Genomic DNA, 15,887 nt, shown 5'->3' with positions numbered 1-15,887 from the left:
GTAACAGTCTCATGATTCTAAGTGGAGAATACATGCCTATGACCGTGACATTTATATTTTAAAACCAGAACTCTCTCCCAAACTCTTTGCTCTTGATACCCAATTGCCACCTCAATATCACCACTTAGATGTTTAAAAGATACCTCAAGCTTAACATAGCCATGCTTTCCTGATCTTCCCCACACCCAAATTTGCTCCCCTTCACCCTTCCACATTTCAGCTGAAGGAAACATCATCCTAATATTATAGTTGCTCAAGCCAAAAGCCCTGGAGCCATCTTTGATTCCTGTTTCCCTTCATACCCCAAATCCAAATTCTGTTGTCTCTACCTTCTAAGTGTATTCAGAATCTGGACACCTCTCTCCACCTCCACTGCCACCATCTTGATTAGAGCCACCTCTATACCATGCCGGCATTTCTGCAATATCTACCTGACTAGTTTCCCTATTTTAATATTTGCCTACTGTCTCTTTTCATATAGCTGTTAAGATGATCTTGATAAAACATAAGTCAAAACATCACTGTTGTGCTCAATTTTTTTTCAGTGGTTAGCATTTCACTGAGGAGACACAATCTTGGCTATGACTGGCAAGGCCCTACATGAGCCGAATCTTTTCCTGATATGCTTTCCTTTGCTCACGCTACTCTAGTCCTTGAACGTTCTAGGCATTTGTTCTGTCTGCTGTCTCTTCCCGGAATGGTCTTGCTTAAGACATCAGCAAGCCTAACTCCTTCACTTGCATGAGTCTTTGCTCAAGTATAACTGCCTATAAAGGGAGTTACCCTCCCCTTTCTTAAGGTTGCGACACGCTGTCCCCAACCCCACCCTCCCACTACACCACCTAACTCTGCTTTCTTTTCTCCTACTTGATGTTTCCTACCATACTATCTCCTTTACCTGTTTATTATATTTATTCTTTGGGTCTCTTGCTCCCTGTTTTATGTGGGCAGAGATCTTTATTTTGTTCACTGATATTTCCTGAACTACGATTACAACAGTACAAAGTAGTGGCTCAAAAAAAGAAAAAAAAAATTCCCGAGTGAATGTAAAAAAATCTATTAGACTTGCTCTGAGAGTGGCCTCTGACCAGAAAGCGGAGGAACGGCATTTGCAGGCTGGCAGAGGGAATGTGTGGAAAACACCCATGCATGTGTTTTGAAGGCTGGCGGCATGAGGAAAGAACAGGAACAAACATATCTCACAATTTTGTTTAAAAGATTATCCCATAAACTTCCCTCTCACATGAAATATAAATTTTTGAGCCTGAATATCAAGACTTATTTTGCTCTTGTTTTTTCTTCGTGTCTTACCTGGCTTCCCCTACTTGGGGCAAAGTTTCTAATCCAGCTATTTCTTCATTTTGGAATTTACTTGAGCTCTCTGATGGGAGCCTGAAAGTCTTTCACTATACACCACAATTTTACTTAAAAAAGAAATGTAGGTGTCCCTTAATTTCATTCCCTCTATTCTCTCCGTCAGATAGTTGACTTTCAGATTCCCCAATTATTGTTTGTCTAGGCAATACAACATCCAAGAAGACTCTTGTTTCTCTTCATCTTTCTTCTGAGAGTATGCATTTTGTGGAGTCGGAAACTCTTAGATGAATCCGACTTTCTAACTAGGAGTCCTTAATAACATAGTAGGCCTAAGGTGCTAATTTTAGAAGAATCTGACACCAAGATTGGCCCTTGGCTTGCATCTGGGAACTCCGTTTCTAAAAAATTCTACACTGATATGAAAAGTTGCCTAATTGATAAGAGTGCCTTGCTGTGCCAAGACAATGCAACTTGTGGTGAAAACCTGCTTTCCTTCTAGAAGTGTGGTATTTTGGTAGTGGTTAGGCTGAAGGTGCCTATGTGACCAACTCTCAATAAAAACTTGTCTCTACTGGGCTTCCCTGGGAAGAGGTATTATAAATTTCCAGAGCTGGAGAAAGGAGCATTCTCAGAAGTGTGTCCCTCCTAAGCATAGAAGGACAATGTCACTGTGATAAATCTTAGCCATGAGTACTATACGCTGGGTCCTGTGCATTCTTTAAATGAATCCTCAAACATACGGTGGTCTTGGGGACTCCTCATACAGCAGGAATAGTGCCAAATATTCCTTCTCTTCACAATTTCTTCAATCAAACAATTATCAGTCTTCATGTCTTATAAATTTTCAGGGATTCATGCTCAGGGTATTTATTAAAATTTCTCACTAGAATTACACAAGACTGAAGGCAGTAGCTGGGATAGGGTCACATAATAAAATTCAAAAGTGCTACGATCATGACCTAGTGGGTTAAATTTATCAGACTAGGAAAAAAATTAGGGAAAATAAACAAAATTTAATGCTTGTGAAAGCAAAATAATTTATAGAAGTCAAGGGTATATAAGAACACATGTTCATTAGTTATTTTAACTAAACAAATATTTATTCAGCACTCACATGTTAGTAGGCAGAGGGCTTAAGCTCTTATTTGGTAGCAAGATATCATGGGGTATTAGAGGCTTTCAATTAGAATTCACAAAATCGAACGCCTGGAAGGGCACACAGTTAACAGAAATGCACAATGTAGGCCACAAGCAAGGTAATAGCTCCTCAGCTGCTCTAACACTTTCTAGTTACTGCCTTTATACCTCAAACAAGCACAGTAAAGTGAAACACGGTGGTGGCTACCTATGACAGATGTGTTTTCAACCCCTGCTCTAAACCTTGATCATCATCAATAAAAGAAAGCTGTCAATCAGATATTGGTATTAATAGATTCTTGTGTATAGGTTATGAAGTACTTTTAATGTAAAGATATTGCTATTAACAGATTGTATTATATGGATTGTGGATATTAAGTACTTTAAATGTAAAGAACATCAGTCTGGTACGGGATTAAAGTGGAGGAAAAATAAACTGTAGATAAATATTTGGGGATATTGCTTATTTGTGGTAAAGGAGAATCATGTAAAGCAATTTTCTAGAAGAAGAAAGTGAACACCTAGTCAAACTTGCCATAAGGATCTACACTTGCCATTGTCCAATGCCTTTTTAAAATGACATTCGAGGGCTTCAGAGGGGAGGGGAATGGGGGAATGGAATAGGCTGGTGATGGGTAGTAAGGAGGGCACGTATTGCATGGTGCACTGGGTGTTATATGCAACTAATGAATCATCGAACTTTACATCAAAAAAAAATTAAATTGACTCTTAAAAAAAAATAAAACGACATTGGTTCTATTCCAATCTTCTGCCTACTTTTTCCTTAACCAGCTATTCTGATAAATCATGGATGGAGATCCCATCCATAGCAACCCATACAGTATCAACATTTCTAAAAAGCACCATCTAAGAAAAGCAAGAGTGGGCTTGTTTTTTAACACCCAGCCAAAAATCTGAAGATTGAGAGAAAACCTGCATTTTTTACTTAAGGAGGTTATTTAGTAGAGTGGTTAGAAGCACGCATTTTCTTTGAACTCAGACTGACATTGCTCCAAATTTCTACTCTACATTCTTGTGTAATCTTGGAGAAGTTACTTAGCCTCTGTAAATTCCCATTTCTTCATCTGTGAAATGATGAAAACACTTTCTACGTATATATGTAAAGTTCCTAGCATGTCATAAGTAGTCAGTAAAATATGGTGGTGGTGAAAATGGTGGTGGTGATGATAATGGTGGTGATGATTATGATAATGGTGATGGTAGTGATGATGGTGGAGGTGATGATGGTGCTGATGGTGCTGATGGTGATGATGGTGGTGGTGATGATTGTGATAATGGTAGTGGTGGTAGTGGCAGTGATGGTGATGGTGGAAGAGATGATCCTAATGTTAACCTGAAGAATGCTTCGAAATTTTTAAAAGGCAGTGAAAATTTTTTTCAAATGAACTCCCAAGGGAAAAACCACTGTAGAAACAGATAAACAATAGCTGCTTAAGGATATAGGGGTATGAGAGCAGCCTGCTCAGCCATCCCTTCTCCCTCCATCTGCCCACATTAGTGGCCCCAGCAGTTTACCATGCAACTCCAGCATTCAGCCAAGAACAGTTTGAAAATCTACAGCAAGAGATTGACAAAGAAATGGGAAGATAATCTTTGCTTACTTTAGATCTAAGGGAGGTTTAATGTTTCTGGGAGGTAGACTTGGGACTGGCAGTTGTGTTGGATGAGATGCTGGCAATGGCGGTTGGCTGGCTGGATGGGATGGTGGAGGTGGTGGTAGGGAAGTAGTTGAGTAAGACGTTTGGCCTTTGCTGATACCTAAGAAGCAGAGCAAAAAATACCATGAATTAAGATAAATCTTCAAAACATAAGAGCTGGCTATTCCAAATTTGCAGAAATGAGGATCTCAAATATAAAAATGTAAGAAATGCATCCTAAGTTAAATTAATGCTTTAAAGAGTATAATATTCTAAGTACCATAGAACATGACATTTTTAATGTTCTATTTTTTTGGATTTATTGAGGTATAATTGACAAATAAAACTATAAAATAGTTAAATTGTATAACACGATGATTATATATATATATATATATATATTTAAAGTTTTTCCTTCCATTGAGTTAATCAACACATCCATCCATATCATCTATTTATCTTTTTGAGGGGTAGAAGGTGAGAACACTTAAGTTCTAGTAGTCTCTCAACACTCACGTTCTAGCTCTGTTATACAATACAGTGTTAACTATAGTCACCACGTTTTACTTTAGATCCTCAGACCTCATCCATCTTATAACTGAAAGTTTGTACCCTTTGATCAACCTCTTCCTATTTTCTTCACTCTAGCCCCTGACAACCGTCTTTCTACTCTCTGTTTCTGAGTTTGACTTTTTTGTTGTTTTTTAGATTATACATATCATTGAATCACACATTTTTTGTCTTTGTCTGGCTTTCTGGCTTATTTCACTAGCATAATGACCTCAGGTTCATCCATATTGTAAAAAATGACATGATCTCATTCTTTTTTAAGGCTAAATAATATACCATTTTATATATCTACTACATTTTATTTAACCACTCATCTGTTGATGGACACTTAGGTTGTATCCATTCCTTGGCTGTTGTGAATAATACTGCTATAAATATGGGAGTAGAGATATCTCTTTGAATAATTATTTTGTTGCTTTTAGATATATACACAGAGGTGGGACTGCTGGATTCTATGGTAGTTCTACTTTTAATTTATTGAGGAAAGTCTGTACTGTTTTCCACGGTGGCTGTGCCAGTTTACATCCCCAACAGTGTATACAAGTGTTCCCTCTTCTCATCTTCCTGGCGTTTGCTATCTCTTGTCTTTTTGAAAATAGACATCCTAACATGTGTGAGGTGATAGCTCATTGGCCTTTTGATTTGCATTTCCATGACGATTAGTAATGTTGATAAACATTCTTTTTTTAAAGATAGATAAGTTCTTTAATTACCACTATAAAAGGGATTTCTCTTACCTTGTTAAGAAAAACCTCAACAATTGTTAAATCTAGGTGTAGAGTATATGGGTGGAAAATTGCATAATAAAAGATAAAAACGAATAAAAAAGAATTTCTCTTACTTTTTCTAAGCTTTTGTAAACCATAGTTTTAATATTCCAGATTTTGTGAAGAAGTCTACATCAACTTTAATGCCACATTCTTTATGATTTTAAAAATATAGATGATGCTTCATTGGACTCATTATTTTAGACCCAAGAAGTGTAGTTTTTGTGTCTGCTCTCATAGGTAACACATTCTTACTTGTTTTCATGACTTCCTTGAACCATTAATGAGATATTGTTTTAGGTATGATTGCTAAACATTGAAGTGTATTAAACAACCTCACAAATAAATCACATATATAGTAGAAATTATAATATAAAGATAAGCAAAACTAAATAAATATGAATCACCCATAATCCCATCACCCAGCAATAGCTACTGAATTATATGTTAGTGCAAACATACTTTTACAGCAGGGGAGTAAAATGGAAGCATTTGCTATTTTGTTACCAGTATTTTAATTTTTCTCAATATCATATGTATTATTCTGGGTTAATCTGATTACAATATAATTTTAAGTAATGGGACAATTTTTCTTTGGACAGCTCTACCATGATTTAAAAAAAACCACTAAGGCTCTAATATTGGATATTTGTATTAATTCCTTTCTTTTTTGCTGTAATAAGAAATATCTTAGTCTTTGCAAATATTTAAAGTTTTTTCTTAGAATGAATTCCATTAAGTGGAAATGCTGGGTCAAACAACATCTTTTAAGACTTTTGATACAAAATATCAAATTGTCTTCCAGAGAGACATTAACTGACAGTTCCATTGGTTAGTGTATGAGAATGATTTTCACATATTTTTGCCAACATCGGCATTATTATGTTTTGAATTTTTCACATTATGGAAAAAATTCTGCCTTTTGTTTTAATTTGGTTTTTATCAAAATATCAATATCAAATACCAAAAACTTCCAGCATTTTAGATGTTTCTTTTGCGTTTACCTTTATATATATACACACACACATATACATATAGCTACTGCTTGAAAAAATTACTGATTTTCTATTTGGTAGATGTAGATTTTTGCCCTCTTCCCCTTCCTTGTCCAATGTAGGAAAAGCGTAACTTTTTTTTGGATTAAATCCATGTTCGGTGTTTTCATTATCATGACTTGGTAAGTATTATTTTTTGTTGAATCAAGCAGTGTACTTTGATTACATTTCCTTTATCATTCAACTTACTGTTTTCCTGGAGTTAATAACTGTCTTATTTTCTCGTTTGCAAAGATTTTTCTTTGGAACTTTTACTTCCCACAATTTCCAACAGTGCTGTAAAATGTCTTTAAACATTTTCTACGAAACCAAACCTGTCAGATAATGAATCGGTTCCAGTATACCATCTCTGTCCACATGCTCTAATGCGACCTGGTTGCTTTTAAGGTCTGCCACACATCTGACGTTCTGAGATTTCTTTTTGCTGGCATCAGGGCTCTGATATATTGAGCGAATGGATTGTGATAAAGCATCCAAGATCTGGAGCCAAAGTGCCTGAGTTTAAATCCTGCCTCCACCACTTACCTGCTGGGTGACTTGGAAAAATCACTTCTGGTTTCATCTGGAAAATGAAGATCATAATAGTGCCACCTCATAGGATTGTGGTGAGGACTTTAGTCTTAACACATGTAAAACACTGAGGACAGTACCTGGCATAGTGTAAGTTGAACATTTTATTTTTTTATTCAACAAATACTTATTGAATGCTTACTATATGTGTCAAGCTCTGTTCTAGGCACTAGGATACAATAGAGAAAAAACACACACATTTCTGCTCTTATGGGTTTGGGGAGATAGATAAAAACTAAAAACATATAAGTAAAATACATATAAATTGTGAGAAGTGCTATAAATTGTGGAAAGACTATGTAATGGTATACTGTTGGCGTCTCTTCCCTACTCTGCATTCAGTGACCTCACTATGGTAGCTTGAAGTTGGGCATGATGGGAGTATTTAGCTCCTGGAAATAGACAAGAACTACAAATTTCAGTTTTATTGTTTCGTTGATTGTTAGATTTAAGAAGGTGGTGGAGAAAATGCTTATAATGCAGATTAAATTTAGAAGTGTGTAGTTTCTGTAACTACTACATGGTGAATGGCATAAAACATTCAGGAACTATTTTCCAGTATCTGAAAGCTATTATACAGGTCAGCAAAAGAGTCACTCACATCATTGGCAAATGAGTGAAGTTCTGGCATATATCTTTGTTGTTTTACTTTCCTCTTGTTAATATAAATGAAAATAGCAGTCGACATTCAGGTTGGAACTACAGTTATTCCTTAATTGTAACCATAGGTTGGCTACAGGTACAAGAAATTGGCAAAAATCAACAACTGGCTCTGGAATGTTCAATAAAGAGCATTGTTTGGCTTATTCTCATTTATATATTCCATGCTATGTGTCTTTTACGTCTATAAAATTTATTACATGTTTGGATACATACAGAATGCACATACACAAAGTTTGTCTTAGAGAACTAGTTCAAAATTCACCAGCATGCACCTGCTTCTACCTAAAAAATTCATAGGTTCTTTTGGCTATCCAATGAAGTGAATGTCTCTGTAGCCCCTGGCTTTGCGCTGACCTTTCTGATTTTATACATTATGCATTGGAATTGTGTATGTTGTCTAGTTTCCCTAAATATGAAGTTTGTTTTTCTTGTCCTCCTAATTTGGGGGCAATTTTTTTTTAGAAGAAAAGGGGATGCACTCTTGAAAAAACATTTTGTCTTAATTTTACATGTTTCTGAGCACCACTGAGGTCAAATTTTTCATTTTCATAACTATGTTTCATTTTAATTGCATTATCTATTTAAATCCTTTGCCTGTTTTTAAAAGAGTATTTGCCTTTTCATAGTGGCTAATAGAACATCTTTATTAAGGGTATTCATCTTTTGGCCATTCACATGGACAAACCGAATGTAGTAACTTTGGCTTCTGCTTCTGGCTGTTCATACCAAAAAAACCCTCCAACAACGAAAAGGAGAACAAAAAACCCCAAAACAAACCAAAAAACAAAACAAGACAAAAACCATACCATGCCTCAACAAATAAAACCCAAAACCTTCAGAACCTTTGAAGGAAGTAAGGACTTTACTGAAAGTTATCTTAAAGGGTCAGTGACAGGGTTTAAAATGATATATACAAAAAGCTTTTTAATTCCTTCTAGATAGTTCTGCCTCTCTCCAAAGTTTTCATTTTGGTAATTATTAAAAATATTACCTCTCTCAGGTAGACAAACAGTAGGAGACTCTTAATCACAGGAAACAAACTGAGGGTTGCTGGAGGGGAGGTGGGGGGGATGAGGTAACTAACTGGGTGATGGGCATTAAGGAGGGCGTGGGATGTAATGAGCACTGGGTGTTACCTCTGAAACCAATAATACATTATATGTTAATTAATTGAATTTAAATAAACAAATGAAACAACAGCAACAACAAGATTACCCTCTGGCTTCATGTTCTCTTCTTCCTATTCCAGTCCTCTTACTAGTATGGAGTTTTAAAATGTGCTCAGACCGCGCAGGGCTGACTTGTGGGGTACCTGCCGGGGCAATGCCCACAGGAATTGCTTATGTTCTCTTTTGGCAGCTATTGTTTGGGGGGGGGGGGGGGGGGGGGTTAGGTAGGGAGAATTAGTTTCCCCACAAATCTGATAAATAAAATTTCCCAACTGATTATATTTATGTTAGAAATGTCTTTCCCCTTTCATTTTTGTCATCAAAAAGTTAAACTTCTTAGATATATAAGACTTACCACTTTTTCTCTAATTCAGTGAGTAAATTCTTTTATATACAGTTTCTATCACTAGAGTTAAGTTTGGGAATGCCTTCTCTACCTTGAGAACAGATTATTATTATTATTATTATTATTTAAAGATTTTACTTATTTATTTGACACACAGAAAGAGAGAGAGAGCACATGAAGGAGGAGTGGTTGGCAGAGGGAGAAGGAGAAGCAGACTCCCCACTGAGCAAGGAGCTCGATCCCAGGACCCTGGGATCATGACCTGAGCTGAAAGCAGACACTTAACTGACTGAGCCACCCAGGCTCCCCCATTATTATTATTTTTAAAAGATTTTATTTTCAAGTAATTTCCACACCCAATGTGTGGGAGCCCACAACCCCGAGATCAAGAGTTGCACGCTCCACTGACTGAGCCAGCCAGGCGCCCTCAGAGCACATAATTATTAACCTTACATTTTTTTCTACTTCTTTTTTTGTTTGTTTTTTTTTTGTTTTGTTTGTTTTTTTAAAGATTTTATTTATTTATTTGACAGAGAGAGAGACAGCCAGTGAGAGAGGGAAAAAAAGCAGGGGGAGTGGGAGAGAAAGAAGCAGACTCCCAGCAGAGCATGGAGCCTGATGCAGGGCTCGATCCCAGGACCCTGGGATCACACCCTGAGCTGAAGGCAGATGCTTAACGATCTGAGCCACCTAGGTGCCCCTCTGCTTCTTTTTGGACTCATTTTTTTTTTTTTTTTTACATTTAACTCTTTGAAATGATTAATAATTTGTTTTGGAGTTAGGTGTGACTGTGATCTAGTTTTATGGTTTTTGTTGCTGTTGTTATTGTTCTTAGATCATTTATTAGGTATCTCCGTACCATTAATCTAAGGAGCTATTACTTACTGACTTGAAATGCCTCTGTTATCACAGAATACGCATTAAAAATCCTAGCGAATTTGACAGATGAAAATGACATCCTATTTTAATTTATAAATAATACGGTTTGATAGATTCCTAAATGATTTGAAAGCTGTACTCACAGGAAGTGAGCCACCATGAGTGGAAATTAATAAGCTGTTGTCTAAACAGAAGAAAAATGTTTATTATCCACCAGTGGATGATAAAGATCCATCCATCTTTTCATGGAAAAGATTTTGACAAGCCAGGGGAATTACCGTATGAAAGTGATCAAAGACCTGGAGGTGAGAAATTACAGACATGTTTTGGGGAATGATGAACTGGAAACACTTAAAACTGACTCACCCCAAAACCCAGGTAATACTTTTTCATGTTTACATGGGCACATGAGCTTCCTGACGGGGCATCTGTGGTGGGTCCCTGCTGTTCTGTTTGCCTGGCATCCATTCTTCTTTCCTTAGTTATAATAACTTGAGCTACTCAGAAAGGGGGGTGCTTGCTTTCCCACTGGACTTGGAACTCCGAGGAGCCCCCCTCCCCCCGGCATTGCCAGCATCTGTCTCACCACCACCAGGAAAGGGTTTGCCTGAGGATGCAGCAGAGCTGGGGAAAGCACAGCTGAGAGACAGAGGGGGACTGATTGGATTTTTCTAAAAATTACCTTTGGAAAATTGTCAGAGATCATTTGAAAGGCATAATGCAGCACTAAACTAATTGTTCAAGCGTTCTGTTCCTCATCAAGCTTGGAACACATACACTAAGGTCTTCCTATGTTACAAGAGTATTGAGCAGTGAAACATTTTCCTTTGCAAAATCTGCGGTCACTTTCAAATACTACAAGGGATATATTTGCATGTATGCAAAATCATTCTAAGGAAAAGCATCTTAGTTTTTCAGAAAAAAAAAAAAACACAACCCAGGTGATTTACCTTAATGTAATATGATAGGCTTTAAAATCTCAATCTGGACTTTATAAAGTATGCTAAAATATAATTAATAATATTGGAATTGTCAAAAACAAAAATCTAGCTTGTTGTGATGGAAAGAAGAGGGAGGATATTGAATTATAATAAAATAAGTAAAGAATAAACAGAAACATTAAATCTATAGGAAATTTCTGGGATTAATGATAACAATGTTAAGCAATCCTTTTTTTTTTTTTCCTGCCAGGCATCATTCTAGGCATTTTACATATTTAATCTTATTTAATCTTTAGACTAACCCTCTGGGGTTTATGTTCTTATTTAGTTTCCATTCGATAGTGAAGAAAATATCCACACTCATAGAGTTTGTAAGCAATAGAAACTCATCTGTGGCTGAGTTTGAGCCCTAGTCAATCCTCATGATGTCTATGCCCTTTCTGCTCTGTTCCGCTGCTCCTCAAGGAAAGAACATGGACATTATTGGTAAGTTCCAACGTACGCCTTAACACACTTTCCAAAGATCTGAGTGTAAGTCTAGCTTTTCTGATTGATACCTTTCCTCTTAGTGTGATTTTGTACAATGATTTTCAGTTTCATGTAGAGCAGAAATATCTCTGGAGACTGTAAAGTAATTCTGAAACATATACTCACATATATGGGTGTTTTAGATGTTAAATTTGTAATTTATATCAGAATTTGATTTTGGAAACCAGATAGTAGGAAAGTAGACATTCAAGAGCTAGTGGAAAACAAGCCCTTGAAGGTGGATGACTGACACAGGCTAGCAAGGAAAAAAGACTCAAGAAATGGAATTGAGGAATTTGAAATGCAGTCATCAAAGGACTTAGAAGATAGGAAATAAATAAAGGAAAAATACAAGTTTGGAGTTTAGTGGGCATCAAAAATTAAGGATTTAAATTGAGAGACGACACCCCAAACTGATCTACCATGGGTCTTATCCCCCAAAGTTCAGGAGGTGTTGTGTAGGTGGTCTGTGGCTTTAAAATACTGGCTCTGACAAGACCATTTGGAATTCCTCAAAGAATGGTAGGATTGTGTAGGGGTAGGGGCCTCTCAGTGCACAGAGCTGCACTCCTGGACTGTACAGGACAACTCGGTGGTGGTAAACTAATCAGGGGAATTTGCAACTTACTTCCCATTCCCACTGCAAGTCAAAATCCCAGAACTGTGTTCCTGGACATTGTGACAGTAGTTCAAGGCTTTAAGAAGGAGATACGGGGCATTTTGCTAAAAAGAAGTAGGAGCTTGACTTACATCTTGCTGTAACCTTTGAACTTCCACCAGAGATGTAATAATTTTAATAACAAAATTCTTAATCATAATAAAAAAGGTGACTCTTGGCAAAAATGAGAGAGAACTGACTATTTTTGTATAAGGCAACAGTTCAGACTGGTTACAGGAAAAATGCGGAAGGTTGGGAATGAAAGGGAGAGACACAAAAGCACAAAAACAGCTCTCAAGAATTTGGGAGGTTACCAACATCTGATTCAATTTTCATCATCTTTTTTTCTTTTTTAAGATTTATTTATTTATTTAAGGGGGGAGGGGCACATGGAGGGGAAGTGAGAGTCTCAAGCAGAATCCTAGCTGAGTGTGGAGCCTGATGCAGGGCTCAATCTCAGGACCCTGAGATCATGGCCTGAGTTGAAACCGAGTTGGAGGCTCACCCAACTGTGCCACCCAGGCGCCCTGACAGATTTTCATCTTCTTTAATTTTGGAACCTCAGAAGAGGCCCTGCACAAGTCAAATGCCCCTGCTCAGGCACGCCTGAGTGGGTACCTGATGGATGGGATGCCGGAGCCATTTTCCTAGGAAGAAATCACTAGTTAAGGGCCCTCCATGAGTCAGTGGTGTGCAGGGTTCTCTGGTTCTGTGAAGGGCGGCTCTAGGTTCACTGAAACACAGGCTGCCCAAGGATCTAAACTCTCCAAACAAAAGGAACAGAATTGAGGGGGAAGAAAAAAAGGGGTGGGGAGAAGATGTGGGGATTTCTAACTTTGGTTTTCTTGGGATGTCTCGAACTGGGCCAGACGTCAGAAAACTTTGATTTTACTGCCAGCTCTATCACTAAAGAGCTTCTTGTCTTCAGCAAATCAGTTAACTAACCTCCTCGAGGTTTTGTTTTTCCATCTGCCCTGCATGGTAGTAATATGATCCCAACTACTTCACAAGTGTAAGGATTAGATGAGCTGATATGCGTGAAGGCATTTTGAAAAGTCCAAAGTGTTGTATAAACATAATAAATGATCCCATAAAGATGAGGGGTGTCGCAAATAAAATCGTCGCTAAGTTATCCTGACTTAAAATATTTTGAAATCATTTATAAAGTTCGACGTTTATTTTTCGGGAATTATTCCATGCCTGCCCCAGAATTTAGCCATTGAAATGGCAACTTGGAATAGAGACTTTTCTTTTCTTTTCCTTGGGCCTGGGAAGGCACATAGCTATTACCCATCCAAAGGGAAAAGAAGCTCTAGCAGCTGCTTGGCATTTCCAGAGTCCCAGACTGGTGAACACTGCACAAGGAAATTTGTACAGCAATCTAGGTGCACACTTAACAGAAACCCTAGTGGCTGCACGGCCGTGCACATTCATTTACACCTAACTGAACATGAACTTTCTCAGGACCAAGTATCACTGTGATCTGATCACGTTTACCATAATGGTTGTTTCAAAACTCCCCACATTCCTGGACTTCACCCATGCCTTCCTCTTGCCCCACACATAACTTTATTTTTTGTTTTACTAAGAACAGGGAGAGCACTCCACTTGACCTCCCTGCTTAGCCTTCGTTCTAAGTTATTAAAACCTCCCTATCTCTAGCTCGCCCTCCTTTTCTTTGCCCCTGATTCTCGGGAAAAGTGTCAATCTTCCTTACTCATAATAACTGGCATGCTTGGTTCTTTGCGGCGTCGGCTTCCTTATAGACCCTGCTCTATTAACTACTAACTCCTTCACCTGCATCAAGCAAAATCATTTCTTAAGCACTTACTATGTGTTTCACCTTTCAAGAGCATGCTTTACTTTAAACAAGGTCAATCTTCTCCACTCTATAAAGAGACACAACAATATCCTTTCTAACCCTTGTCCCTATTCTATTACCAGCTGCTTTTCCTCCTTCCCTCTACAGCCAAACTTCTTAGAACAAAAGTCTACATTGGCCATGTCTGTATCTTTATTTTGCTTGGGTGGCTTCATGGCAGAGCAGAGAATGAAGAGGTTTTGGGAGGTGTGGGTTTGAGTTCAGACTCCAGCACACTTATGATAACCTTCACTTGCTTATTACTCAATTTGGGGCCTTAAGTAAGTTGCTTGATTTCTCCAAGTCTTTGTTCTCTCATCTGTGAAGTGGTCATACACACCCGCCTTGTAAAAACACCTGACCACGCTGTAATGCTCACGACCCTTCTTAGCTATTACTTGAGCTGACTGAATCATGGGTACACTGCAGTCTACCCACCTCAACTGTAAACAAAACAAAACACCTTTTCCCCAAACCAATCATGCCTAGTCCTGGTTCTGTTAGACTATCTTAGAACGGGTAAAGAATCAGGAAGTTTAACTTTACATCCTTAGAATCATCCCATTAGGTACCCAAGCAAACAAACATTACTTTCACTTTCCTGATTCCTAAACACGCCCGCGACGATTTTCAACATAGGAAGAGGAATGGTTTGGTAGAAGGAATAGGTGTGCTGGGGTCATTCAGACTTGGGTTCGACCACCGATCCCAACCAGCACTAGCTGTGGCACACGGGGGACCTTATTTCGCTTCTTTGGGTTTCTATTCTTTGCCTGTTGTATCGAGACTCTGGATTCCTAACTTGCAGGATGGCTGTGAGAATGAGAAATAGCATGTGGGCCTGCCCAGCATATAGCAGGTATTACGAATGGTGAATGATCCTTGAGTCTGCAACTGTTGTGTCTCTTCTCTATGGGACAGGCTCTGATGAAACGTCTGAGGGCTCATCTGTTTCCATCTGTGTAGAGGGAATTGGATAATCATACTCTAGCAACTTGAAAGAAGTTCTCTAAACTGCCATTTGTGCCTGAAGCCACATGCTAATTGCTGCGTCTCTGACCGTTCTGTGGAAAGCAAGCTTCTAAAGGCCACCTGCCCTTTTAAATGTGGTGTGGTTGCACTGCCATTCCACAGTATTCACACCCTTGCGACCTAATGCCGTTCAGAGAGCTCTCCATTCGCACACGGAGCAGTTACAGCTGGTTTCTTACACTAACTTTATTTTCTTTAAAATTCTCAAAGTTAATTAATCAATCTATTAATCTATTTATCTATTTATTTTCTTCCTGGTTACACAGTAAACTTCTGAGGATGGGTGTCCGCTGTCAGTATCTGTGTGTACCCAACACTTGACCTCTGTTGTACAGAGTAGGGTATTTACCGTTTTACTGATTTGGACTTTCTTTTCCTTAACTCTTTTTCCTTTAGAAAAAAAAACAACTTAAGACAGTTTATTGTAAAATAATTATATACATGGTAAATCATTTAGGAAAATGCAAGAAGGAATATTGAAAAAAAAATCTCACAGTCTAGTTTCCATCTCTCAGTCCCCACCCCAAACATGACTGTTACCAGCCTTTCAAGAACTGTACATCTTTCAAGAAATATTCCATTTTTTTTACACAAATGGGACCGTGATACACATATTATTCTGTATTTTGCTTTCTTGATTAAAAAAAAAGATTGTTCTGGGGCGCCTGGGTGGCACAGCGGTTAAGCGTCTGCCTTCGGCTCAGGGTGTGATCCCAGCGTTATGGGATCGAGCCCC

At 38.1% G+C, this 15,887-nt stretch overlaps 1 protein-coding gene across 5 annotated transcripts in view; it reads right to left on the bottom strand.

The window, feature by feature from the left end:
• The window catches only part of FYB1 (FYN binding protein 1), a 149,910-nt gene that overhangs the window by 44,543 nt on the left and 89,480 nt on the right, over window positions 1-15,887 (bottom strand). For all 5 annotated transcript variants that reach the window (XM_008692612.2, XM_008692614.2, XM_040630486.1 and 2 more), the window contains exon 3: window positions 4,077-4,233. In XM_008692612.2, the coding sequence (XP_008690834.2) occupies window positions 4,077-4,233 (157 nt within the window). The remainder of the gene's footprint in view (window positions 1-4,076; window positions 4,234-15,887) is intronic.

Source organism: Ursus maritimus, unplaced genomic scaffold, assembly GCF_017311325.1.
Source record: "Ursus maritimus isolate PB19 unplaced genomic scaffold, ASM1731132v1 scaffold_15, whole genome shotgun sequence".
Taxonomy (NCBI): domain Eukaryota; kingdom Metazoa; phylum Chordata; class Mammalia; order Carnivora; family Ursidae; genus Ursus; species Ursus maritimus.
The sequence above is the reverse complement of the archived record's forward strand: the minus strand, read 5'-3'. Positions and strand labels throughout refer to the sequence as shown.